Source organism: Stegodyphus dumicola, chromosome X2, assembly GCF_044657685.1.
Source record: "Stegodyphus dumicola isolate Sdum_Otavi_A_Nest chromosome X2, ASM4465768v1".
Classification (NCBI taxonomy): domain Eukaryota; kingdom Metazoa; phylum Arthropoda; class Arachnida; order Araneae; family Eresidae; genus Stegodyphus; species Stegodyphus dumicola.
Genome location: NC_140781.1, coordinates 50,903,363 through 50,931,242, shown reverse-complemented (window position 1 = coordinate 50,931,242; position 27,880 = coordinate 50,903,363). Strand labels below are relative to the sequence as shown.

Sequence of the window (27,880 nt, the reverse complement as noted above, 5' to 3'; positions counted from 1 at the left end):
CGAAACAGTGGACGCATTCACACTCTTGAAGTCGTAAGCCAGTGAAGTTCAAGCACACATTCTCCACCAAAACGTGTATGGCTACAGTGTTTTGGGGCTGAAAAGTTGTTCTCTTGGTGGAATTCATGCTCCGTGGCACAGCCATCACTGCATGACTCTTGAACATCTTCAAAGGGCAATTCAGAACAAGAGGAATGTTGTCGTCAGGTGTTGTCCTTATTCATGACAATGCACGGCCGCACTTTGCAGGTGAAACAAGGATACTCCTGCAGCGTTTTGGATGGGAAATTTTTTATCACCCACCATACAGTCCTGAATTGGCTCCCTCAGATTTTCATCTCTTTGCCCACATGAAACGCTGGCTAGGACAGCGTTTTGCCACAGACAACGAGCTGCAGACCTGCGTACAGAATTGGCTGAAAACACAGGGGACTGCTTTCTATGAGGAAAGTATTGGAAAATTGGTACCTTGCTATGACAAATGTATGAATCGAAATGGCGATTACATCTAAAAGTAGCTTAATGTTGTATCACGCTGTTCCATATAAAATTTTTTTGATTCTCACTGTGACTTTCATTTAACGACCAATCGGACCTTGGAAAAAAATAACCTACATATATGGACTTATGGTGCAAAGGCACAGATGGGTCCAAATGTTGGAGTAGTTGCTACAGTTGTAAGGCAAAGAAATGCAGCAGCAACAGCCATCGCATTCTTCATAGATTCTTACTAGCCTTGAGCAAAATGCCTTCTGAACTTATGGTAGTGTTAAATGATGCTGTAAAAATAATTAACTAAACAAAATCATGACATCTTAAAATGATCATCGCAGTAATGTGTGAATATGTACCAAGCTATCATATGTCCCTCTGCTACACACTGAATTAAGGCTGTTTTCTTGAGTAAAAGCTTCACATTTGCTAGAATTGCATGCAGATGTAGCAGTATTTTTTGTGAACATTCTGATGGCCTTCTGTACTTGTGACAACTATAAATGGTGAAGTTTGGATATGCAAACTGTCATATTTTCCTCAGTTTTTAGTAAAATGAACAAAATTAATCCATCATATCAAAATTCAAATGCCACAGTTTTAAACACTGTTAAATGCAAACATCTTTTTAAGATAAAACTAATATGTTATTGGAGTGCATGGAAAAGAAAGATATTAATTGCTTCCCTCTTTCAAAAACTTCTTGAATGAAAATATCATCAATATTCAATACAAAATTTTAAAAAACTATTTAGATGCATCTCGAAACCTTGAAAGACTTGTTTGAATATTATTTTCCTACAGCTGAAGGAAAGGTACTTAATAACTTTAAATAAGGTCTGAATGTGTCCAAGGCAAACGAGAAACCGTCCAGCTTAAATCAACAGAATGCAAGGTCTTTATGCACTTGACATCTCACAGCAAACTAAAAATCGCATTTCAAAAGTCTACCAGAATTTGGGTGGTACTTTAAGATGAATTCACAGTCTTATCTGAGAAATCAAAATTAGTGGTGTTGCATTTCTCAACTATGTATTATTCTGAAGTGAGATTCTCTTTCTGTACAAGAATCAAAACAAAATGCAGAAATTGTTTAAATGCAGCCACACATTTACCACTAGTTATCATCTATTGAGTCTAATATACAAAAACTGTCAAGAATTGCAACCATGCTTATATATAAAATATGTAGATGGTATTTTATGTAATGTTTTAATCTAAGCTTATTATTATACTGCATTCCACTTGAGTTAAAAAAATTGTATTGAAATTATATTGTGTAATGAATAATACAATTTTTAATAGTAAATAATAAATGAATATGTATTTTAATTGAATGGCATGTAATGATTAAACTGAAGAAGCTGTGCTTATTATATAGAATCTTTTTATTGTTGCTTTTCCCAATAATCAGTCATTGCATAAATGGTTTGATTTATTGAACTCTAAAATAACTTTTTAATATGGCAAAATTGTTGCGATACCATGGGTTTAAGGGTAGTTGAGAATAACCTGAGTTTCAATGGCAAATTTTATAGTTTCTTAAGTTCCATTTCATGGATACTGTGCTGTTGTTTACTTATGTCTTTGACATCCCTCTTTCTCCTTATTCTTTTAAACACAATTAACTTGTAAGACATAGAGGGGACATACACACACCTAAGGGGCTTCACCATAGAATTTGATTCTAAAACGTGCTCTGCAAATAAAAACATTTGAGCATTAGATTGTTAAGCATTTCCAAGAGTTGGTTTGATGACCTATTCTACACATATCTCTGCAGCTGTCTTATTTCCAGTGACTCAAAAAATTGAGAGTAAACCTAACCTTTTGTTGATAAATGTAATTTTTAGAGCAAATAAATTGTTTCTATTAAGTGCAATTTTTTTTTACTTCATACACTTAATAAATAATTACCTTAGTGACAGTAATACAGAAACTGAAAGAAAAATCTTTAAAAATGAAATTGCAGGTAACATTTGTTGGTTGTTATTTTATGCTGTTACTCAGCCTTTTTGAGTTTGGACTACAGAGTTTCGGTGACCCTGATGTCTAGAGCCTGGAGAGGAGTATATGTACTTGCAGCTTACAGTGATAAAGACACCTTATTGTCACATTATGTTCCTTATGTATGGAGTCATTTTCTTGGTGAAATAGGAAATTTTTATATAAACCTAACTTAATAGCACTTTCCTTTAGATTCTTTTTTTAGTATATCTAAATATATGGTGGTTCATAATACCATCAGATACGAAGATAGATTTCATACTATCTTCTAAAATTGCGTATTAAAGTATAATAAGTAGGCTGTGTCGAGAAAAACAATATTATCCACAAGAGTGGTACAAATTTATTAAAACTGCAGCTTAAAAAAAAATATTGGTAGTTGACCTTATTTTTTTTCTTTTCAGAAATGCATTCTTAATTTTTTTTATCAAAATTTTTGTAAAAACATTCTTAAATTTCATAAATGAATGCATTTCAGTCTGATATTTTCACTTTTATATATATATATAGAGAGGATAAAATGCTCACACCTTTTATGCATAATAATAAAATTTTATATGTTTCATATCTTTTGCTTGAAATTTACCAAATTAAGTATATAAAATTTTTCAAAAAGGAAAAGTAAGCTAAATTCTTAGAGCTGCAGTAATTCATTTCTTGAATCAAAATGGTTGGCCTGTAATAAAATTTTAAAGGAGTACTTAATTATGCAATATTTTAAAAATATTCTGTGTATTTCTCCAGCATAAATAATGCTTGTAAGCTTTTTCTCATAACTATTGATTTTAAAAATTTATTTCTAAAAGCATTGTGTCAGAGTTAATCTGTATGTTTTAAATTGTTTTGAAAGGTGTTTTATGTGGTGCAGTAATACATAATACAAAATTGATTCGTATAACATGTAATGCTAGCTTTAGTAAGTACATTTCAAAGTCTGAAGTCTGGCTAGAATATCTAGATTTAAAATCCAGACTACCAGCCCCCTCCCCCCCCAAAAAAAATATAGGGGGAGAATTTTTTTCTTACAAAGTCTAAAGGTGCATCCACACAACTATGCTAGTGATGTAAATGACTCACATCTAGTGATGTAAATGACTCACATCTAGTGATGTAAATGACTATGCTAGTGATGAAAGTGCACATCAGCGGCAAAAAGTCATCCAAATGAGGACGGGAACAAAGTCTGCATTTAGCCAATAGAATTATTGAAAAGAAAAAATCACGTGACACTCATAGAAGGCTGCAAGTTTAAAGTGTTTCATCTTCTGGTCAAAAAAATATCACACTCCGTTTGTTTTATAGTGAAATTTTGTTTTTTTAAGCAATTTAAGAACTTGGATAGTAAGATTAAACAGTTATTATATTCCTAAATCAGTTTTTATGCAAATTAAGATTTATAAAATTGTTTTAGTTGTTAAGATTTATAAAATTGCAAAAAATTTAAATTTATAAAACAGTATATAATGAGAACTAAATGACTTGAAACACTATCCACCATATAATAAAATAAACTTCATATTTTTTAATCTTTACTTAACTTGCTTGTTTATGTGAGTAAGTGTAAGGGAATCTGTGTAATAAGTAAAGTGTTTCATAATTTGGTTATTCTGCATATATTATTACACAAATTAGAAGAAAAAAGTTGATCCAATAAAAATGTTTAAAGATATGCTGTTTTTAAATATTTTTAGCACAATGTGACATTAGCCCAAATGCTGTGAAAATGTGTATGTGCCTGTAAATGGGGAGGGGAAAAAAACGCCCATATGGGAGTAAAATAAAATCTGAAAGCTTTCAGATTTTTTCCTTTTGTTTCTCTTTTTATTATTTCTTATTTTTATTTATTTTTGGATTTAGAATAAGGTTCGAATTTTGGACAGTTTAGGTTAAATTATGTAGAGAATAAAATAATGCAATGAGGTAAAAATAAAGAAATAATTTTTATGAGAGATCCATATATATCATTACATAGTCGATTAATGGTTTGTATTTACAGTGCACATTTTTAAACTAAATTGAAAACAATAATAATAATAGATGAAATAAGAAATGAAAACAATAAGAATAAAATGATTCATGATTAAATATAAGAAACACGTTTCAAAATGAGAAAAAGCTAACTTTGGTTTACAGTGATTACGGGTGAGGATTAAACTCAATATTGTTCCCTTTGCAGTCCAATGTGCTGACCACTCAGCTGTCTGTGACATCAGTTTGTACAAAAAATAATGTAACAAGTAGAAGTCACAGCAAAGGCTATTTAATTAATATTCAATAATTGAGTGCCATGTGACTTAAGTTGTAACTGTCCTCGAAAATTTCCTAACTGTGTTTTATTGAATACCTGTTCACAGTCAACTACTTTATTTTTAACAGTTATTATATTGTTGATGTTAGTATTTGATGTATTTAATATTTAGATACTTATAGAGTTTCTTGTTACACATGAAATAACGAACATTTGTAATAGTTAAGGAGAATTCTGTAAGGCAGAAAATTTGATTTCGTAGAAGCTGCAATTTATTTAGGTTCCTATTACTTATGATATTACAAACAGGTGAAACATATGGATATACTGGTTAGATCATTGCTTTATAAATGTACAGTTCCCCTCCCTTAATGAGAATTTGAAATTTATACCAATCTATATGGTTTTGGAGAACTGAGGATGCTGTAAACACTGCTGATAATTTTATTCCTGTGGATAGTTACAATCTCTTTGGGGGGGAAACTTAGTGCTATGTGGTTCCAATGTGATAAGACTTCAGTCAGCTATTGGCTGTTTGTTCACGTCACAGGCGAAAAAGCTGAACATGAGCAAACTCAGTATTACGTCTTCTGCATAATGCAAATTTAAGCTGGTGGTAAAAAAATAACGCCATCCACGTCACGAGCATACTCGTGTGGACGGGCCTTAAGAAGGATGAGCATAACTCAAGAAAAAAGCAAGTATGCTGTAAAAATGATTTTTCTCCGAACTAACTGATATCCCTGGATGTTACTTTCAAACACCTGCTGGTTAGGGAGGTTGCATCATGACCAGTGACAATAAATTGGTTAATGTTTGCCATGACTACACTTTCTAGCATTTTTCTTTATCTGAATTTAGTAAATGAAGCCCCAAGACATATTTTGGAATGAAATGTTCCTTTTTTTTTTTTTTTTTTTTGTGTGTGTGTGTGTGTGTGTGTGTGTGTATGGAGTAATGATAGGGAGAACGATTCTGAGGAACTTAAGTTAACATAGTGAACTACATAACTCTAACTTTCTCATTTGATCTGTTATTAGTTTTTGCAGGCTGTTGTTATTACAACTGTTTTATCAAAAAGTTTTAATTTTCGATTATATCAAATAATTTCATTTTTAAGCTACAGGTGGGTGTGCAAAGCAAAAGCATATTTTGGCATCAAGCAGGTAAAAAGTGGATTTGCTGCTAAAACTGGGTAAGGGCATTTGATCAGCTCTCATTTATATGAGGGGTATGGTGCTGGAATGTGAACAATACACTATATACCAATAAGTAAATAAATAAAAAGCTGAAAAAGGAACTTTTTAATTTTTTATAAATTGTAACATCTCATTCACAGTGATTAGCAGAAAAATCTGTTATTCTAATAGCGACTATCGTGACAACAAAGGGATGATTGAGGGAGTGAGACAGCATTACAATAAGGGAGTGCTATTGACAGCTCCAGTGTTAATGGCTGAAACCAATATATTTCATAACGAAATGGACTTAAAAAGATTGATTGCATATACAGTACAAAGTCCGTAATCCGGACTCGTCGAGACTTCGGTGATTCCGGATAAAGGGTTTTTCCGGATTATAGATCAATTTAAATCTGGTAAGATGGCATGCAGAAATTATACAAATAAAGATATGAAACCGTAATTTATGAAATAAAGAGCAATTATGATCTAAAGGATATCAAATTTTACAAAAAAAAGCTTAATATTTATTTGTTTACTTTATTAAACATTTCTTTCAACGTGCACGTGCATAATGTATGCTCATTCTCTACGCGCATGAGTAAATTGTGTGGCTTTGAGGTCCGGATTATAGATCATTCTGGATAATGGACGTCTGGATGACAAACTCTGTACTGTATTTGACAGGTTGGTTAATTAAATTAAATAATCGGCAGTTAAAAATTTCATGTGAAAAAGCTTCATTTCATACCGAAGCTCCTAAATAATTTGGAGAGGTATTCATCAGACTCATTAACAATGAAAAGTTATCTCAAAAAAAAATTATAACACTGATGAAACTGGTCTTCTCTTGTAATATATACCTGAAATACCTTGGCGACCTCTGCAGGGAAGGACACAACTGATATCAGATTCCAAATCAATACCAGGAATTTTGGCCTATGCAAATGCAAATGCTGCAGACATGCACAAAATGTAAGCTGTTCATGATTGTTAAAAATACATAATATCAGGCATTTAAAGGAATAAAAAGTTTTCTGATCATTTATCATTTAAATAAAAGAGCATGGATGACACAATCATTAATGAATTATTGGTTTGAAAGTTATTTCGTATCCGATGCTTGACAGCATTTGAAATCGATTGGTTTGCCGGATGATGCAAAAATTGTTCTGATTATAGTCCGCTGTGTGGCTCACACTTCACAGTTTTAGTAAAAGGTAACATCTCTATCTTATTCTTTCCTCCAAATTATATATCCATCATTCAGCCAATAGATATCAAAGTGTTTTGTGCTCTGAAATGCAGATATAGTGTAGTCTATTTAAAATCTGTGCCAAATTTTCTGAACAGTAGGAAGATCATTCAATAATTTTTTAAATATTTTTACATAAAATCTGCTGTGTGGAGCACTTCAAGAGTGTTATATTTTGAAAAATGCTTCATTTATAGTGAGCTGCCATATTTCATAGTAGTGATGATGATAGTTATACTTAAAAGGTTTTCAGATATCACAAGAGGAAAGGAAAAGTGTCCAATTAATGGAATTTGTGTGAAGAAATGTTAAGAGCTGATAATAAGCGAAGATGATATAAGACAAGCTTTCTATTGTGATGACAGTGTTCCAGTCATTAATCAACTAAGGGATGGAAAAATTTGCAGTATGGCTTTTAAATCTAAAAACGTATCGCTATAGATAGTAAAAAGAAAAAGATTGTTGAGAATTAAAAGATTTCAGTTGACAGTCTAATGGGAATTCTCTACACAGCAGTTACAGGACTTAAACAATTGAGCTTTGTAACTGAATTAGAAATTATGTCTGTAAAAAATTAAGAGAGTAATTAGCACAAAAAATGAAACAGCTTTAACAACTTACATTGAAAGAACTATTTAATAAAGCAAGCAAATACATATTGAGATTTATTTTGTAAATTTTGATTCCCTTAGGGTTCATAAAGGCTTTGTTATTTCTTGAAGAGTTATTTGATATTTTTAACTTGAGAATTTCTGCATGTCTTACTAGATTTAAAGTAATGACCTAAAATCTAGGTGTTTAGGTATTGCTATGATCTGTTTCCAAGTGATTCTTGATCTTGGATTTTGTACTGTATATGTAACTTTAAAACTCTTCTTTTTATTTTTGTAATTATTTTCAAATGTACTTTGATGTGACTTTTCTTTTTTATTTTTAAAAATATTAAACTCTAAAAATATATTTTATTCAGAGCAAACTAATAACAGTCCTCTTCACCCATTGGAAAGACTTACATTTGGAGCTGTGGCTGGTTTGTTGGGTCAGTCTGCTTCTTATCCTCTTGATATTGTTCGTCGACGAATGCAGACAGCATCTGTGACTGGAAGTGTGTACAGCACCATTAGAAGCACTATAAATATAATAATTAAAGAGGAAGGTTTCATCAGAGGATTATATAAAGGATTAAGTTTGAATTGGATTAAAGGTCCAATCGCTGTTGGTATTAGTTTTACCACATTTGATATTGTGCAAAACTTCATAGGAAATATAAGTTTTTTATCTGATAGGTAGTTAAATGGAGATGTAATTAGCTCACAGAATAGTGGCCAGATCAGTGACTTTTATCAGCCGTTGAGATTTTATGGAAAAGTCAAATACATATACATTGTTGTGTTTTACATATATTTGAGTTTTCAGTAGTTTTGCAATGCCATGTAAAAAGTCTGTTAATTTGTTACTGTATATGATGTATTAATGTACTAGTAATTTTGAATTTTATTTCTGTTCTGCATTGTTTTAAAAATGTTTATACTGTGTTGATAAGGAGGTGCTATTTTCTCCAAATATGTTTATTTACTAATATTATAAATAAAATATATACTAAGAAAATTTATAGTATATTATTTGCAATGCCAAAAAAAATTTATGTATCATTATTTTTCCATTGAAATACATTGTGCTTTTATATGCTTTTGAGATTTTTTAATTTTATTCTTTCTATTTCTTCAATTTAATTTATATGCTGGTTACGTGGTTTAATTTTGTAATAATGTAGCTTTGATGATGCTTACCATCGAGGCTGTGCATTCGATTTAATTTAAAATTATAACCCATAAGAATTAATTTAAAATTTTCCATACAAACATTTAGTTTGAGCTTTGGGAAAACGTGAAAATATTTCATCGTATATGGGGTATTTATAGAAATTCAGAATATTCAGTTTTTGAGAGCATTTTTTAAATTCAGATTTAAATATACTGAAGCCTTTTTTCGATTGTCATTATGAGGCACGTCCAATTGAAAGTGGGACTGCAATAATTTTCTACAATGGTTTATTAGTATGAATACCTATATACTTGTAAATTGAAAGAGTTGTGATATTATATCACAGATATGCATATATGTTTTATAGCTGCATAAATATACTGACCTTTTCGATTATGTACAAGATATCTGTGAGACAGTGAATCAGATGCTTGAAGCAAATACCTATTTGCAAAGATTTCTAGCCTCAGTGAGATATTTAAGGACCTATCTTGCACATACTTTCTTATTTTGCAAATTCAAAGTAATGTTGACACTTCCCTTGCTTAGAGAAAAGATATCTGCTATCTCCTGTAACTGTTTGATGGATCTCCTTTACAAGGGAGTCCACTGTAGCATTCAGCGATTCTTCAGTAAAGACTAGGTGTATTTGACTGGTAAGTGAACTATATTCATACACCACCCATGATTAAGAGTACTGCATCATTGTAAATCTACACTGCATGACATGTATGCAGTCAAACAAATATTTTTAATTTGACTAGGAATGTTGGTTTCACTATACCTTCAAGCAACAAAAATTGGATTACCGCACGCTAAGCCTGTTTAACCCTTTGCAACACGCATATTTAAAATATATTTTAATCTTTAAAAAAATGCCTTAGAATGAGTCAGATGGACTTACTTAAGTGCCTTTAAGGCTTGAAAAAAATTCTGCGCTTTTAGTTTTTACGGGGGAAGGTGGGATACCATTTGTCCCACCATGCAACTAGCACGTCTTATAGCATATTGGTGTATAGCAGGAAAAAAAAATTCATATGTGGAATGAATAAACAAAATAAAGCGTGCATTCTAAAATATTTGTAATAAACACACTAAAATGCATTTTGTACTTATTGCATATATGCATGACTTGTAAAATTTTGCATATGCACATTTTGCATATATATATTTAATATTTTTAAATTTTAGAAACTTTGAGAAACATGTTGTTTCATTCTTTTGTAAGCATAGAGACACTTCACACGTTTCACACATCCAAAATGTTTGTCGTTCTTCTTTCTATGTGCTGCAATATGCACATCTTCTCCTGCTCATTCTGTTTGGCGTGTGACTTACATTTTTTAGTCTCTTTTCTGGTTGTACGAACGGGTTTTTAGTTTTTATTTGAACTGGGGATTTCAGTTTTCTTTTCAGCTCTTTCTTGCCTGCAAGTGCCATTAGACCTTCTGTAACTGAGAGAAGAAAATCTTTCATTGTGTTTACATCATGATCGGGTTCGCGAACAAACTTAAATAGAATAAATGCGTTTACTATTCTCACATCTAAAAAGTAAAAAAAAAAATCATGTGCCACCATTTCTTTCAGTTGATCAATCAGTCGACATATCCCATGTTCTTATTGTATGAAATAATGTTGTTTGGGCACAGTACTTTTTTTGTCTTTCCATCTCGTTCTTTTCTATTAATTTCTTTCATTTCAGATGCCTTTTCCAAGCAAGACAGGATAGAAACGGATCTTTTATCCTTCCATTTTATGCAATAAATTGAATCATCGCTAACTGAAAAGTCTATATATTCTCTTGACATAAATTTGTGGGTAGATACTTCCGATTCATATTTACAGTGCCACATGCATAGATGGCAGCGACATGCATAGATGGGTCTGTGTCTTTAAAAAGCGAAACAAATTATAATTACTTCCCTTTCTTCTTCAGCAATAACTTCAACCTCAGTTATTCTCTCTTGGATTTCAATTTCATCTGAATCAGAACAGACACCTGAAGCATTTGAGTTGCAATCGGATGGCAATTAAGCAAAAAGATCCAAAGCTTCCTGAGTTGTTAATTTTTTCTAGACAATTTTGCACATCAGAGCATACAACGGATATAAAAGCGCCCGCAATCACGAAAAAAGTAGATGCAAAAAGAAAAGAAAAAATCGTGAGTGCTGCCATCTATTGAGCGGAAATTCAAGTGTGTGGTGGGACAAATTTTAACCCACTTATTTCAACTGCAAAATTAATGTTATAAAATATTGAATCCAATTAAGATTTTTGAAAATAAAATACCTTTGAATATTAAAAAGAATCATACACATCATAAATTGTATACCAAATTTTTAAAATATTGAAAAATGCAAGATACATGGATATCACTCTTGTGATCCTATTTTGAATATTTTTTGCTTATAAACTTAAGCCCTGGTATAGTAATGACATCTACTGAGAAAAATAATAACTAAAATAGATTATTTTTAAAAGATTAGAAAATTTCTAACGGAAATTGCTAACTGAGAAAATAAATATTAATTAGGTGGGACATATATTGATCCACCATGCCGCAAAGGGTTAAAGGAATCCATGACATTGCATTACTTGCTATGCTGCTTCTGTACCAATAAATGACATATTGCTACTAATTTGTTACTGTATATGATGTAATGAGGTTTCTCCTATTGTGCCAAATTATCCACTAGAGAAATATGAAAGTTCTGTCACACAGATTAATGCCGCCAGAACAACAGTCCCACTTTCATTTGTGCATGTTATATATATATATATATGTTGTGTGTATATTATTAAATTTTAGATTTGTGTATAGCTAAACACTTTTTGAATCTCCATTATAAGTTTATACATGTTAAACCATTGTTTTAGAGTATTTATTATGTTTCAAATTCATATGAAAAGAGCACTGTAATTGCTATCGTGGTTCAGTCTATAAAAAATTGGGGGGGGGAGGGTATTTGTGTTCGTATGACATAAAAATTATTTATGAATAAATTCATGAAAAGTACCTATAGGATTAAATTAGGCAGTGATTTGTTTTTGCTTTCCTAATTTTAATTTCCACTTTAATATTTTGATTAGCAATGAAAAGTATGCATTATATAATGACCCACATTTTGATCACTAGGGGATTTTAACAAAATAAAGGGATCAATCTTTTTTTTCCATCATCTTTTGCAGCAGTCATTACTGTCATTATGAGGTAAGCCAAAAGAATGGGAATGGCCTTCAAACACCTATTCTTTTAAAGTAGCAGACTACAATTTTATCAACTATATCAAAAAAGTTTTATATTTGGTCATATTTATTTTCTCAAATGCATAAATCCTTTTAAGGTTTTCTTTTCCATTACAGAGATATAGTCCCAAAAAATTTATATTTTAGCCAATAAAGGCTCATTATTTTTTAATGTCGAACAGATATTTATTGTATTTTCCAACATATTTTGTGAGATTTATTGCATTCATATGTGTCATTAAAGCAAAGCAGCCAGCCACTTTCAATACTGCTTTTGACCCTTCAGAAATGTAATAAGAGTATGCTTGATTAATGCTTAAATTTCACTTTTTTAAAATTGTTAAAACTATACAGCTAAATTACAGTATTAATAAAATCGTAGAAAACAAATGGCAAATGTTTACAGCTGATAATTGCATTAATTTTAATGGTATTGTAATTGGTTTCCCCTTTCTGAGAAACAAGGAGTGTGTTGATCATTATATATCTGTTATATTTAGAATTAAAGAATTTGAAAAACAAATTAATTTTATATAAAGCTTCGGAATCACATTTTGACTTGAATATTTTGGAAATATTAAAGAATTGTCCTAATTAAAAGTATTAAAAACATTTTATTTCTCTCAATGATCTACTTTTGCCAATCTGTAGGATAGTCTTTTCCAAAATGAATGAATGTTGAAAGAACTATAAAATAAGCATAGTATTTTTAAATCAATTCAATTTTTTTTAATTTTTAAAAATAATTCATCAATTCTGCTCTGTATTTTGAATGATAGGTTTCAGTGTGTGTGTAAAATGTACTTTTCAAAGAGATGTGTTTAGTTTACAATTTAAACATTTTTTTAGCTTGATCTCATAGTGCTAATTTGAAATCTGAATCAAATTTTTCTTTAAATTCGAATTTTGATTTAGATTTCAAAATAATTTCAAATTTTTATTATAAGTTTAACTGATGCTTTATTTTCACATAAAGGATTTTAAGTTGATTACTGTTCAACAGGAAGTGGAATAAAGGATTTTAAGTTGATTGCTGTTCAGCAGGAATTAGAATAATACCCTTTTTTTCTAAATAGACATAGCTTGTAACTTTGTTAAAATTAATTTAGTATACCAAATATAGGTGTTTCCTAATATTTCATTAAAGAACTTAATTAGAATGCATATGAATAAAAAAGCTGTTTTAAAATCATAATTTTTGCTAAAAGCATAATCCTTTGGTTTTGCACCCCTCCTTTAATATGTTATGATAATTAAAATCTTTGGAATATTCTTTAATGTTAAGTAATTTTTCTCCTCAATTTTTATATTTATAGCTAGTATCAGTTGATGAACTGCATGGCATCTTTTTTTTTTTTTTTTTTTTTTTTTTTTTTTTTTTTTGCTACTGTAGCATATACCAAATTTTTGTTTTAGTGTGTACTTTTGTAATGAAAGAATGTTTTGCATAGCTGTATGAAAAAGTATTTGGAGGTAAATTGTGTAACATATTTTGTTTTGCTTCTTTTTATGGTGCAATTATGAATGCTTGCTGCATTTTGTGCAGCCTTTTATAGTATTTTTTGTGTCAATGTTACTTTTCATTCTTGTTTCTTTTCACTGTCCTCTGTTCTGTGTAAAGAAAATAAATTTTGGTAATTGAAGGGGGTAAAGAACTTTTAATAGCATGCTTATATTTGGAATTGATAGTACTTTTTCTAAGCTAAATTTTGTTAAGTTTGATGGCAAAGTAAATCTCGATTTAGTTTGCAAGGTTGTGGATGAGCTGATATTTGAGTCCTTGAACTTTATTAGACAAGTAGTGAGTTATCACTATGTCTGAAGTAGTATGCAAAGGGTTAAATAACCTTTTTATTAAACTGAACTTCTAACAGAAGAGGCATGGCTTGTGCAACAACTAAACCTATGCTGCAAATAAAGCACTACTTATGGCAATGTAATTTAATTAATAGTTACTTAAATTTAAATGCTGGTAAAGTAGGACTACACAGGAAACAAAATAAGCTGTAAGCTGGCTCAGATAGCTTATCATTGCATAGGTTTAAAGCAGTCAACTGCTAGAGAACACAGAAGCTGAGATAATGTATTTTAGATACTGCTGGCAAAATCTAATAGCACAGTGCAAATGCGGGAGACTGTGTATGTGAGATACTGAAATACACTTAAAAGCTAATTTTCATTCTGGTAAGACATATGGAAAGAAGTTAAAGATCGATATAATAATAATTGACTAATAATTATAAGAACCATACAAGCTTAATCACTAATGTATGAGTGTATTGTGAAGTGGCTCACCAAAGGCTGAGTAGTAAAGTTGCTGAACATTGTTAGTTCAACCTTGGTTCAATTTCAGGCAAATAGATTGGCTGCGTGGGTGCTTTTATCGTTTTTTCCCTTGGTAATATGGAACAAGTTCCTCTAGATAATTCTCCATGAAAGCACATCTCCCTTTAGACACAAAGCCCTCCCATGCTTTGCTATAATCAATTTTAAAAAATGTGTATTGTTAAACATATTTGAAAAATGTGTTTATACCTAACAATATGTAATTTTTTTTGATTCGGCTATATCATTAACTTTTCTGATAGATTTAGTAATTAATATAATTTTAATCCAATTTTATCATTTTTAAAAATATTTTATAGTAATTTTAATAATCATTTTTCAGTTTAATATTTTAATGTGTAATTTTGAATATGGTTAGAATGCTTGTGTCCCATATACATATTCTAAGGTAATGTTTCTGAAATTCAGAAGTCTTTGTAATTTTGGAATGTAATATCTGCCAAACAAATGAAGTGTTTGCCAAAATCCTGACCCACTTGAATCATTGGTACCCTTAAAAAGTTTTAAGTGTAACACACTTGTATTTTAATCTGAATGTTAAGGCCCCACCTCTATTTTCAGCGATGACTACTGGAATTTTGGAAAAAAACGAAGTACATTTATATATCTTGTAATTTTATTAACATTGGTTACTTATGTATATTATGTAAGCTGAAATAATGATATTAAATAATTTATTATTTCTATTCCAATGCATGTATATATGTCTGTAGATATGTAAACATACATAAGCAAGCATACAAATGCACAGGAAAATTTTTTTGTTCCTAATGGCCGGACGCTTGCATCTTAATGTATGTGTTGAGGATGACCAATACTCATTGGTCATTTAGATGTGTCATCACCAGAAACACTCCCCAGTGTGCACTACAGGGAACAATTGAATTACACCTGTGAGAAAGGGGAAGTTCTATCATAGTTTTCATAGTTCTTGGAGGATGGATGTGAGAGTCTTCCACCCTCTTCCTTTACTACAAACCCTCAAAAGAACTTCTGGCTTGCCTAGTATTTTAAGTGCAGCATAGACACTAAACACTTACATACATCCAAACGTTCTGTGAAATTTGAACCTGGGCTCAAACGTGCAGCAGCCAGCCACAGAAGAACATGTAAACATATGTTCCTATGTGCTGCTGTGATCAGTACAGTAATATATAAATATACAGACATGTATATGTATATATATGTGTGTGTGTATGTAAAACATGTATAAGCATGCTTTTGTGTGTTTGTTTTTACATCGTATCAGTTTAGAAAATGCTATTAAGTGAATAGGACTGCCATGCAGTTTGTCAGAAAAAGTATTGAACAATGTTATTATCCCCCCCCCAAAAAAAATAATTACAGAATATTTTTAAAATTCATATAGAAAAGAGCAGCAGGCCGTAGTATTACCATACAGGCAGCTCTTAACCTTATTTTATGCATAAGCTAAAAGGGAAAAAAGATGTCTAGTTTAATATGATTATTAGACTATGATTCTGAAGTAAATTTCATGAAAATATTCAAACATATTTTTAGCATTTGAAAATTTATAAATTATTTCCTTAATTCTTTCAGCATAACCATATGTAACAGAATTATAAATTTAAAAATATCAAACACTAGGGAATCACAAAATTTTGCTGAATAACAGCATTACAGTAAAGACTTTCCGAATATGAGTTTTACGTCATTATACATTGCACATACAGCAAGATTACATTCCGCAGAGTTAACTTCCTGTAGGAAAAACGTGTTAAGTATAATTCAGATTAAGAAATTATTTGTAATTTAAACAAATCTAAATTTGTGACAGCAGTTTCAGCACTATACTCAAATAGATTTGTAAAAACAAAGTCTCCTTTTTTTATGATCCTTATAGAGTAAAACTTCCAAATAATAAAATGTTAAGTTAAACGAAAAATGTTTATCATTACATATCGATTTCGGTAACATAAAAGATTAATATGTTTTTTATAGAAGTTTCAAAATCGACAATGTTGTTTTTCCCTCTATAGTTTTGTTAATTGCCATTATAAGATATTTGTGTTTCACATTTGTTCCATGGAGTTCAAGAGCTTTTTAAGAAATATTTTATTTCATTAAAAATATCCATTCGAGAGTGATGCAGCTTTACAAATTTATTTTGTAATACATTGTAAATTTCTACATCTTATTTTAAGACACTTTAGAAATTCATATATGAGACTAACATTTTAAGAAATAGTCTGTCGCTACTTTTTTCAAACACCATGTATATATTTATATTATGCTTTTATAATACTGAAGTAATGATATTATGTTTTTCTCTGCATATGTGTGTGTATGTGCAATTGTATAAAAACAAATAACATAGTCTCTAAGCGTGCTCTGATTTTGAGAGTGGAGGGACATTACTGCATTGAAAAAATATAAACTTGCTTCTGTCATGCAGTTTTGAAATCTCTTACAATCTATTGTAAAAGTGTAATTTATACCAGTTGGAAACAGTTATAGATTTCAAAAGTATGTGACATATGTAGGTTTTATTTTTTCAATGGAGTAATGCTATTTCACTCTCAAAATGAAAGTATGTTTAGAGACTATATGTGATCTGTTTTCATGCATTGGTATACTGTTCAGCTAGCATGGTGTTAAAGTCTTTGTTAATTGCTTCAAATTCCCAGTTTTTGAAATAGCATGAGTGTAGACTTTATCTTTAATATAACCTCAAAGGGAAAATTTATGCTAGTGTCAGAAGAGAGACCTGAGACAAACATTCCATTAGTCTGTGCCTTCTAGTCCATCACAGTGTGAAAAACTCTCCAATTTATATGTTGCTAGATGCATCTGTTTAAAACTGATTGATATTTGCTAATCCTCCATCATCATGTGGGTCTTATTATGATAGTTTTTCTTTTTTTGATTTGATATCAAACTGGTTTAATCATGATATGTAATGAGATAAGAAAAAAAATACAAGGAACAAACAAATAATTTAATGTCATCATTTGGGCATATTTTAAAGTCATAGCAAATTTTTTTTTTTTTTTTTTTTTGTGTGTGTGTGTGTGTGTGTGTGTGCATGGTTCAGATGTATGTTATAATGCCTGTTTCTAGTATATAAATCCTCAAGCATTTAGTTTTGCATGGAATTGATTTGTTGTATGCTGGCATTCCGTCTATTAATATAAAAACATAAGACAGAAATTCATATTTATTTATCCTTTTAGAGTATCACGCAAAGTTTTAAATATATCTAATTGTTATAAAGTTCTTTCAGTGGAAAAGAATCTTTCATAAATTATAATTTGCATACTTGATCAATTACTAAGTCTTCCTTAGGCTTCTAATATTTTTGTATGAGCTCTACATTCACCATTTCAAAGTTAACCCTACACTGCATGGTTTTGCTTTTTGCCAACGTAAATTTTGATTTTTTTAAATTAAAAGTACCTATGTCATTTCCAGTTAGAAATATTGCACGTCTTGTGAATATTCACATGTCTTCTTAGCATGTAGTTATTAGCAGCAGTCATGAGGTGCTTTATTAGTTGATAGTGTGGTAGCGAGTATTGGCAAATTGTGTGTACATTATATTCATAATATATTTCAGGACTGTCATGAGTTTTGCTGTTTCAAATATCATTTTGATATTAGATATGTGTGGTCGAAACATAGGTCGAAAAATTAGTATTGGCCTTGACCAGCACTCTGGATATATAAAATTCTGTGTTGCTGTTTAGTAACATGTATTGTGCCAGAGTGTGTTGTTACTTATATAAATCAGCTAACTGCTCATTTTTTGTGCATTGCACATTGTTTGTGGGGTTTTATGCATTATGAGTTTTACATAGCAAAATGGGAAGCGAGAAAGTTTTTATTATAGAAAAGAGGAGTCAGTTGAAGTGAACTGACAAATAAAGTAGCTTTAAATGCCAGAGTCTAGTGACAATGACTGTAAAAGTGAGAACAATGACAAAACTATTGACAGTATCAACAAATTTAGAAAAACAAATGATGGCACCGTAAATCATATTGCTTCTGGAATAAATGTTGCTATCCAAAAAGAGTCTTCAAATGAGCACTCTGCTGGATCACTGTAAAATTGAGGCAGAATGTCAAGTGCAGGAACCTGAAATGAAATTGCTGTTGAAAGTGTTCCAGGATAATCCATAGATCATCAAAGCAATTATGAGATATATTAAGGAAGGAGAAGATAAATATATATAGCACAACCTTTTCTTGGAACTGATGAGATACTTTTATTGATAAGTGTTTATGTGCATAAAATTGACTTAGAGATACATTTCCTTGGTTACAATTTCTCTCACCACAACTACCACAGGTGGTGGTAGTGAGAGATGAGTTATCATTGAATGCATGTTGCTGCCAAATTGCAACTAGCAATAAATAACTTATTAAGCACAGTAAAACTACAAATATATTTAAATGTTTTCTTTCTCTGTCTCTGGCAAATTTTTTAACAGCACTATTTTTTTGGTGCCAAAATAAAAATTCATGCAGTGTAGAGTTAATAACTTCTGATAATCCAGTTGCTAAAATCACAAGTACTGAATTTTTTAATTTTTAAAATTGTTAACAGAGAAAGTATTCTATAACTGTAATTTTTCTTCACTGAAAATTTTTTGGGCATTTTTTAAAAATCTCTACAGTGCAATCATATATAATTGTTGCCATTCAAAACTTATTCAGTGTTGTTATGAGCTATTTGAAAATATCCCTTAAAATACACTAAGAATACACAAGTTTCTTAAAATTATTTTTAGTCTCTGATACTATTCTCTTGAATGCATTATCCACAATTAAAATTTCTTTATTAATTTTACATTTGAATTTATTAATTATAAATTTCCTTAAATAGTTGTGTTCTGGTCTTGAAGTGAAAAATAGTTTTTATAACTTCTGTAGAAAAGTTCTGTTCTGAATGTTTGAGATTAAGTTATTTCACACTTTCCTTGCATTGGATTATTTTGTCATTTATATTATGGCAATTTTATGTTTCTTCAAAGCAAAATATGAAAAATAATTTTAGTGATATATATTTGAAAATGAGATTAAATAGACTTATTCTTTGGAAGCTAAGGATACGGAATGGTAATTTGGAAAAACCATGTGACATGACGTATAATTTTTTATAACTGTATGTTTATAATGAACTAAATACATGTCAGGGTGATTCAGAAAAAAAAAAAAAAAAAAAAAAAAAGATTTTATAAGTTTAATAAAAGTCTTAAATGAATTTACTATAATGCTTTATTCTTAAAAAGATGACTATTAACCAGGAAAAGTATAAAATATCATCAGTTAGCTACAAATGTTTGTAGTAATACAATTTGAGTAATAAAACTAATGTTAAATGAAGAACACTTTTAATGCATAAAACAAAAGTTTTTCCTGAAAAGGTAAACTAATGCATTCTGTCATTTAATTGTATGTAGCAGTTAGATAGAAGTCTGTAACATATGATAAAGCTGATATTTCCAACAGCAAAATTTCAAAGTTTATTGAATTTTACATATAATTTGTCTTTTAAATTTCTTGATTTAGAATAATTTCTTTTTCAAAAATATTGTTAATTATTATTATTGTTCTGATTTAAATTTTGACCTTTTAAAATATTTTTTATTAATTTTTATGTGTATTTTAAAAATTGCTTTGCAGTTTCAATTTATCCGACTTCTTTATGTCTACTTTTTTATTTAATTTGATGTGTAAAGTTAGGGTATTCCACAAATGCCCTTTTTAAAAGTATCTGTTCATATGCGGGTACTGCTGAAATTTTGTAGAGTAATACATGTAATTGATATCAAAATTTTTTAGCTATTATCTTTAAATGTGTATAATAAGTTACTGCAGTAAAATTACTTTGCCTTCAACTACGTAAATTTGATCTTGGAGCTGATGATAGAAATGTTTTTGTGTATTACTTGTTTTAAAAAAGTGGGCATTTTTATAATATTTTCTAAGCATAAAATACATTATTATAAAAGTTTTAACCAAGAAACATTGTTCTTTAAGTTTTTGCTATAAGCTTCAACCAGGTTGGTTATCTTAGTACAATTATTTTACATTTAACAAAGCCGCATGTTTTTTTTTATAATGCAGTTTTTGTGTGTTTAAGTTCAAACTGTGATCTCATGATTCAGTGCTCTTATATTTAATGAGAATACTTATTTTTGTAGCTCAAAATTAGTTTTATATTGTAAAGTGTACACACGAAAGCAGCTCTCACATATTATCTGGCCTGTGATAAAATCTTTTTTAAATGCTGCGAATGTTATTCAAATAAAGCATTTTATATATGTATTTTTGGAAGCAATTATTTCATCTTGTTAATCTTATTGTATTTTAAAGTATAATTAGCATGCTTTCTGTGATCATAGGGAAATATTTTGATAAATTGAACAAACAATTTATTGTAGTACAGTGGAGCATCGTTTGTTCATCTTTCCTGATACCATTCACAAAAAACGTATCAGAAAGACGTATACATAAAATTTTATTTTACGATGTGAAACACACGCACACACATATATATGTATATACAGGGTGTTTCAGTATCATGTTTCAAAAGTTCTGGCAGGGGTTGGGTGCAGCCCAGTGATTCGGAATCATAATTCAAAATGTAAACAATGCATTATTTATCTTTAGGAAATCAAATAACAATATCTAAAATTTCATTTTGTTTGTTTGAGCGGATAGGCCGCTAGAGGTTCGTTTATCGGGGAAGTTGTTGCATGACCACTCTATAGAATTCCATTAGTAAGCTTGAATTTTTGTTGTTTTAAGCGTAATTGGCTTAATATTCTGTATTTTCTTGTACTATGGTTTTCATCCAGTCTTTTATTGCTTTTAATCTAGTGAAAGTAAGGCAAGCTCATTAGAGATTTGGATAAAGGAGAAAAGCATGGTTTTTATAGAGATCCCTCCCCCTTCCCACACAACACACACAGAATTTTGTTTTTAATGCTAAGGCTGTTAAATTTTTCATTGTGTCTAAGTGTCCAGTTATTAAAGCATGAAATAAACAAATTTACAAATTTAAAATTTATTTTACTTCATTAACATACTTCACAAACTGATTACATTATCCATAAGTTATATAATCAGTAAACAAAAAGTGTAAGTAAGTTTACGTTTGGATACAATGCCATACTTGAAAAATTATCCAACATTCATTCAGCTAAAAGATAAAATAATATACTGAGGATAAATATGTCATCTAAGTATAGTGAATATAAGACGCAGGTTTCAAAAATCATTTACACACTGGTGATTATGTCTTTATATTTTCTTATTTATCTGTTGTGCAACTGAAGGTTCTAAACAGTTTTAAACTGATGAATGCATAGTATTATGTAGTAAAATTCGTAGATTTCTGTAATTAAAGTTCGCAATTTATTTTTCATTTAGAGTATTTTATTGTTATTTACACAAGATTGATGATGATGATTTAAAAATTTCATAATTTTTAATAGACACCTGGTAATTATAGCAAATTTCATAATATTTGAATAGACATCTGATAATTTAAGCAAATTTCATAATTTTTACTAGACATCTGGTAATTTTAGCATTTACTACTGCTTGCCATCTGAGCAATTTAATACTTCGAATCAGGACCGGGTGGCAGAATTTTAAGAAGCACCAAGTAGCATAATTTGGGAATGGCAGATTTTTAGAATTTAAGGGAGGCACTAGACACCAGAATTTAGGGACGTAAAACTTTTAGAATTTATAGAGTCAAGAACTCAAGGTCACTGGGCAGTGGAATTCATAGAAATTGCAATGGGCGGCAAAATGCCTAGCACTGGCCGTTACTCTTTCAGTTAATGTAAAATTCACTGTGTCCCAAATAGTAATTTTGAAGTGATAAAATTGTGTGTTTGTATTAAAATATTAAGTAGCGTTTAAAAAAAAAAAAAACTTTTGATTTCATTCTTTTGTATCATTATTTTCTCAACTTAGAACTTTAAAATCAGTTTTGCAGAAATACTTAGATACGTAATTTTGTCTTTGGGAGAATTCAGAATTCACAAGAACAGACTGGATTTGATTTGTATATTACAAAACAATAATTAAGGTGACTATAAATAGATTTTTGTTATATCCTTTGAGTTGCTCTTTTGGTTAAAGGAAATTAAGTAAGTGTTAGCATTGCATTTGCTGATATGTATGGGATTTTTCTTTTTTGCCGTCTTCCGAAAAAAACTTTCTTTTTTATTACTAATAGTAGTAGTATTATAGTAGTACTACTATTATTTTCTGCATCACCTTTAATAAGGAAGTGCTGCACATCAAGTTTTGACTTCCTTTATACAAAGTCTACTTTCCAAAGTTTTGTTTTAGCTACAGTTCACTGTTTACAACAGGAATTACAAAACATTCATTAAAGAGAATGGTGTGCAATTTGATGAATAACATCAAGCAAATCTTAAATATCTCTGAATCTTCCCAATTTAAGTATGTTTATAAAATGTTTCAATTAAATTATGAATTGCGATAATTTAGATTTCTTATACAAGTAATTTATTTCATATAAATTTAGAAACATTTTGAATAATCATCACATGTATTCGACATAATTGAAGTGGAAATAATAATTTTCTCAGAAACAGACATTCACTGCATTTTTCATATTTCGAATAATTAACTGGACCGTAATATATGACAAATTTAACTGGCGCATGCCTCTGCTCATTTATTTTACGCTGTATTAGGTTTCCCATTACTTTTTCAATACAGTTGAAAAAAAGACTTTATTGTTATGGCACAGAGCATTTGAAAATAATTTATACAAAATTCAGATATTGTAGTGTTTCCCGGGGAAAATGCACGTGCCATATTATTTGTTCTCTTATCTTCCGGAATATCTGGCTAAGCATTGGATCATTTTCACCTTTTTGGGGGCTTTAAATAATTGTTTACAAACAGCAGGTCATCACTTTCTCTTTAGAGTATTTGTTGTGTTTAATAAATGTCTATCCACATAAGCTAGAAATTTGAACACTAATATAAAATAGAACATAAATTGCAAAGTTTAAAGATATGTATTGATAACACCAATGTTCTCAAAAAAAAAAGTTTTGCTTTAATTTTTGTAATATGTCATGAACAAAATTTCTTATCCATGCTTGCGTGTAATTATTTTTGTTTATTGGACATTGCGATAAGTATATTCGTAAGGGAAAGAAGTTGTACTTTAATTTGTACTTGGAAATGGTGTTGATGGTGGTTTTTTGTTTTGTTATCGTGACAGAAGTAATGGAGACTCTGTAAATCATTTGAGTTGTTAAATTTTTTGGTCTAATTCCTAGTTTAATGTTTGAAATTTTTTGTCTTATTTTTCTTAACTTTTTCATTTTACCGCTCCCTAGTAATATTAGCTAGATCTGCTGTCCTCGTATCTGTTTATTATATTTGGGGCTTTTAAAATACGATGGTTTGTCTTTCTAACCCATTTGAGACAGTTTCCTTAGTTTCCTATTCTAAAGATTTAAGGAAAAATTGTTGTCCAGCTAATTTTGATACTTTTGAACTATTTGTGTTTCTGATCTTTATCTTGAATAACCAAGCTGTATTGTGATATTTCGTATTTCTGAGACTATTTGAGAAAATATTTTTCAATTTAACTAGTTCTATTTACTAGTTTGACAAATGTATGCACAGAAGGGCTAAAACATCGTTGTGTGATAATATGTTTTCCTGACAGGTGGCATGAGCAGCGTGATGCAAAACGCGGTTATCTTGGATTACTGATAAGTAATGCTGGAAAGTAATAAGTATGTTGTATGATTGGCCACATAACTTGTAATCCTTGTGTTGTGTCACAGATATTAGTAACGGAGGTGACGCAGAAGTATCAAACATAGGAATTCGGTTTCAGTCCGTACACAGATAAATGCTTTGTACCGGAATTCCTAATGCAGACAGAAACAAAAGCTCTTAGCAACAACTGGCCCAAAAGTGCCAAACAGCACCAAAACAAGGGGGCACGATTTTTGAGGCACGTCGTGCAATGGAACACAAAGTAGCACGAATTTGCAAGTTACATTATATTACATTCTTGAAAACGCGTTACATAAGATCGGCTGAAATAAAATACATCAAACCTCGTAGATGCATTACATTTGACAGTCTGTGGCTGCAAATGTTGTGTGCGCGTGCACCACTTTTACACCCTGTTGTGGGTGCTGCGGACGACTAGATTTGTTTCTTTACACTAAATATTTTGTGTCGATCGTCATCAAGAAGTCCGATAGCTTTCCTTGCTAATTCCACCTATCCAGTTTAGCATTTCGTATTTTTAAAAATTAACGTTAAAACTAGTAATAATTTAAAAAAACTCTTGAATAAAACAGTACCTTGCGCTAGGCAGCTCCTCTGAAACGACTAGTTTTCTATAAAATCAATGTCGATCTGAGTCTGTATTTGGCGAAGTTTTAAATTTCAAACTGATATTTGTGCTTCTATCCGTGCATTATTAAACTGATACGACAGCATTAAATCTTAATACAATATATTCTTTTTTTTTTTTTTTTTTCTTTTCTGGTCTTCAGTTATGTCGTATACATGTGTCTTAATGAATGCGTAGAGCATTATTAATTATGCGAGAGCAAATTTTTCTCAGGTATTTGTGTTTATCGCACAATGTAAGTAAAAGGATTTTAAATCAAGAAATGTTACATTAACATAAGTGTGAAAATGCATACTCAATTAATTTGATTGTACTTTATTTCTCTCCCAGCTGATAGAAAAGCATATAACCCATGGAGAACGACGAATTAATATTCTTTAAACAATGCTACAATTTTACTGCATCTACCTTACCCAAATGAAACCTGCAACAGTTATAACTTATACTGAAGTATATAATTTCAATTAAAAAGACCGCATATCAACTCTTCAATATTATACAATGGAAAAAGATCTATGAGCTAAAAGTAGTTAATAAAATAATATAATTTTGGGAGATCTCATTTTAAGAATAAATAAAATCAAAATATTGATTGATTGGGTTATCAAAGAATGATTTTCATAAACGTGTAAAATTTGCAATTTTCCATTCACTTGATATTAATAAAGTATTTCCTATTCCTGTGTACTTCTCGTTAATTTTTACTCAAATAGGGAATGAAATTATAGAAACAGATTTTAATTTGCCTGTACTTCTTTATACTGCGTGCTAATATGAAATGAAATGAACATTTCCATACGAAATGTTCATTTCTTGTGGAACGTTTATTATTCGATACATTGGGATCAAAACTATTTGGCTTCGTACTTGTCATTTTACAATACATTTGTTTCGTCGTTTATTGTTCAAAACGTATTATATGTCATTTCACTAAATGTCGATTGAGACGGAGTCTATTGTCTTTTGTTTTTACAAAGACTACATAATTATTTCATCAAAATATACAATTTTTCGTCTAATTTTATGCATATATACACAAAAAGCTTCTTATTATACAGTTCTGCTACAAAGCTGCAAGTATAAAAACAACATTCGAATAAGAGGGATTGTTGACAAATTATCCTCTATTACAGTTTCGAGCTACAAACGCTTTCATAGCTTTAGAACCTTACTGAAAATTAAGAATATCACTTCAGAAAAATCTAACAGATAGACAGCTAATATGAACTCATTTTTCTCTAGAAATATCATTAAAATTTACGTTTCATATATGCAAATTTGCGATACAGCAATATGTAACAAAGCTTCATAATTTTTTTTTTTTTTTTTAAATAAGCATTCTAAAAAATGCAATATCTAGTAATAAGGATGCTTCGCGGGATGCATGGTGTTACATTAGGAGCCTAAGAAATGTTACATTAGCTGATTTCTAGTAAACATTTGCTTTGTGCTTGTAAAAGTGAAATAATAGATTAAGGGAACCCATCTCACTGAATATGAGAAAATAAGTATATCATCTTGTTATACCGGCAACTTTGATCATTTAATTAGCATTTCCGATTAAAAATATTTGCAAATTTCTTTCTTAGGTGTTTTAGTGTCATTCACTTTTTACATTTACACGAATTTACACACTGATTAATTCCTCAGTAAGTAGTCATTAGAGTTTATATTTGAAGCTCCTTATGAAGATACATGGGATTTGTTACAAATCATTCGTTTTTATTGAAGAACCCCATTGCTTGTTCGCAGGAAGTAATTTTTTGGGTGTTTCTGACGGATGAATTTCTGTAATTATTCAGAGTCGATCAAAATAGTGCAGAACAGACATTTCTGCATAGAGGAAGTTGATCCACAATGGTAACTGAGTGAGAAATACTCCATGGTGGTCTAATAAAAGAAAAAAGAACAATATTAATATCCTGTCGAAATTAATAATATAGGGTGTCCACAAAAGTCCCCGGACAATTTTATTCTATAATTGTGGGCACCCTGTAGGAGGTTGTGCTGTAAATTTTTGTGATGCTATTAAACGTATATCGATTTTTTGTTTCCCTACCAATTGGTTTTACAGGATTTGGGAATCCAAAAATCTCCATGTCACAAAGGAGCTGAAGTGCTGCAGCCCAAAAGCAAGTGCTTGGTGTGAGACTCTGCATGACAAGACTTTTGAACCATTTTTTTTTTTCTACTAACAGACAATAACAGTTGGCGTGCATCTCGAAAAATAAATTAGTTATACACTGACTACCAATAAGTATTTGGTCACCTGTGATAGAAAAGAAAAACTAACTTTATTCAAAATCAATAGTTGGTAGAGCCTCCACGAGAGGTAATTACAGCGTGGACCCTCCGGGGCATACTTTCCACAAGTTTTTGTATGACAGCTAGTGGTATTTTCTTCCACTTGGCTTGGAGAAGACATAGAAGTTCCTTCACCGATTTTGCACGAGTAGTGCACCCCTGAATTCGGCGATGCAACTCGTCCCAGAGATTCTCGATAGGGTTCAGTTCTGGACTCTGGGCAGGTGAGTCCATTCGATGAACTCCATTGGCACCATACCAAGCTTTGGTTAACGTCGAAACATGACAACTGGCATTGTCGTCTGAAAGTAACAGGGGTCCAACCCGTAAAACTGCCACAACGTAGGAAGCACATTGTCATCCAAAATAGTGCAGTAGGCATCGGAGTTGAGCTTACCATGAATGGGGACCAAGGGTCCCAGCCCGTACCAGGAGAAACACCCCCAGACAATAATTCCACCTCCTCCGAACTTGACTGTTGGCACAATGCATTCTGGCAGGAGACGTTCTCCAGGTAGACTCCAGACCCAGACCCTGCCATCCGAACCGTAAAGGGTGAACCTTGATTCGTCACTCAAATAACCCGTTTCCATTTATCTACGGTCCAATTTCGATGTGCTTTGCACCACATTAGC

General features: G+C 30.7%; 2 protein-coding genes across 5 annotated transcripts in view; one reads left to right on the top strand and one right to left on the bottom strand.

Annotated features, from left to right (window-relative positions):
• DPCoAC (dephosphocoenzyme A carrier) overlaps window positions 1-20,830 on the top strand; it is a 67,511-nt gene extending 46,681 nt beyond the window's left edge. For all 3 annotated transcript variants that reach the window (XM_035356712.2, XM_035356709.2, XM_035356715.2), the window contains exon 8: window positions 8,154-20,830. In XM_035356712.2, the coding sequence (XP_035212603.1) occupies window positions 8,154-8,473 (320 nt within the window). In that variant the 3' untranslated portion in view covers window positions 8,474-20,830. The remainder of the gene's footprint in view (window positions 1-8,153) is intronic.
• A 726-nt stretch (window positions 20,831-21,556) lies between these two features.
• Window positions 21,557-27,880, bottom strand: part of LOC118186581 (BCL2/adenovirus E1B 19 kDa protein-interacting protein 2-like) — a 107,475-nt gene continuing 101,151 nt past the window's right edge. For both annotated transcript variants that reach the window (XM_085809035.1, XM_035356690.2), the window contains exon 12: window positions 21,557-26,831. The gene's annotated coding sequence lies outside the window, so the exon portion shown is untranslated. The remainder of the gene's footprint in view (window positions 26,832-27,880) is intronic.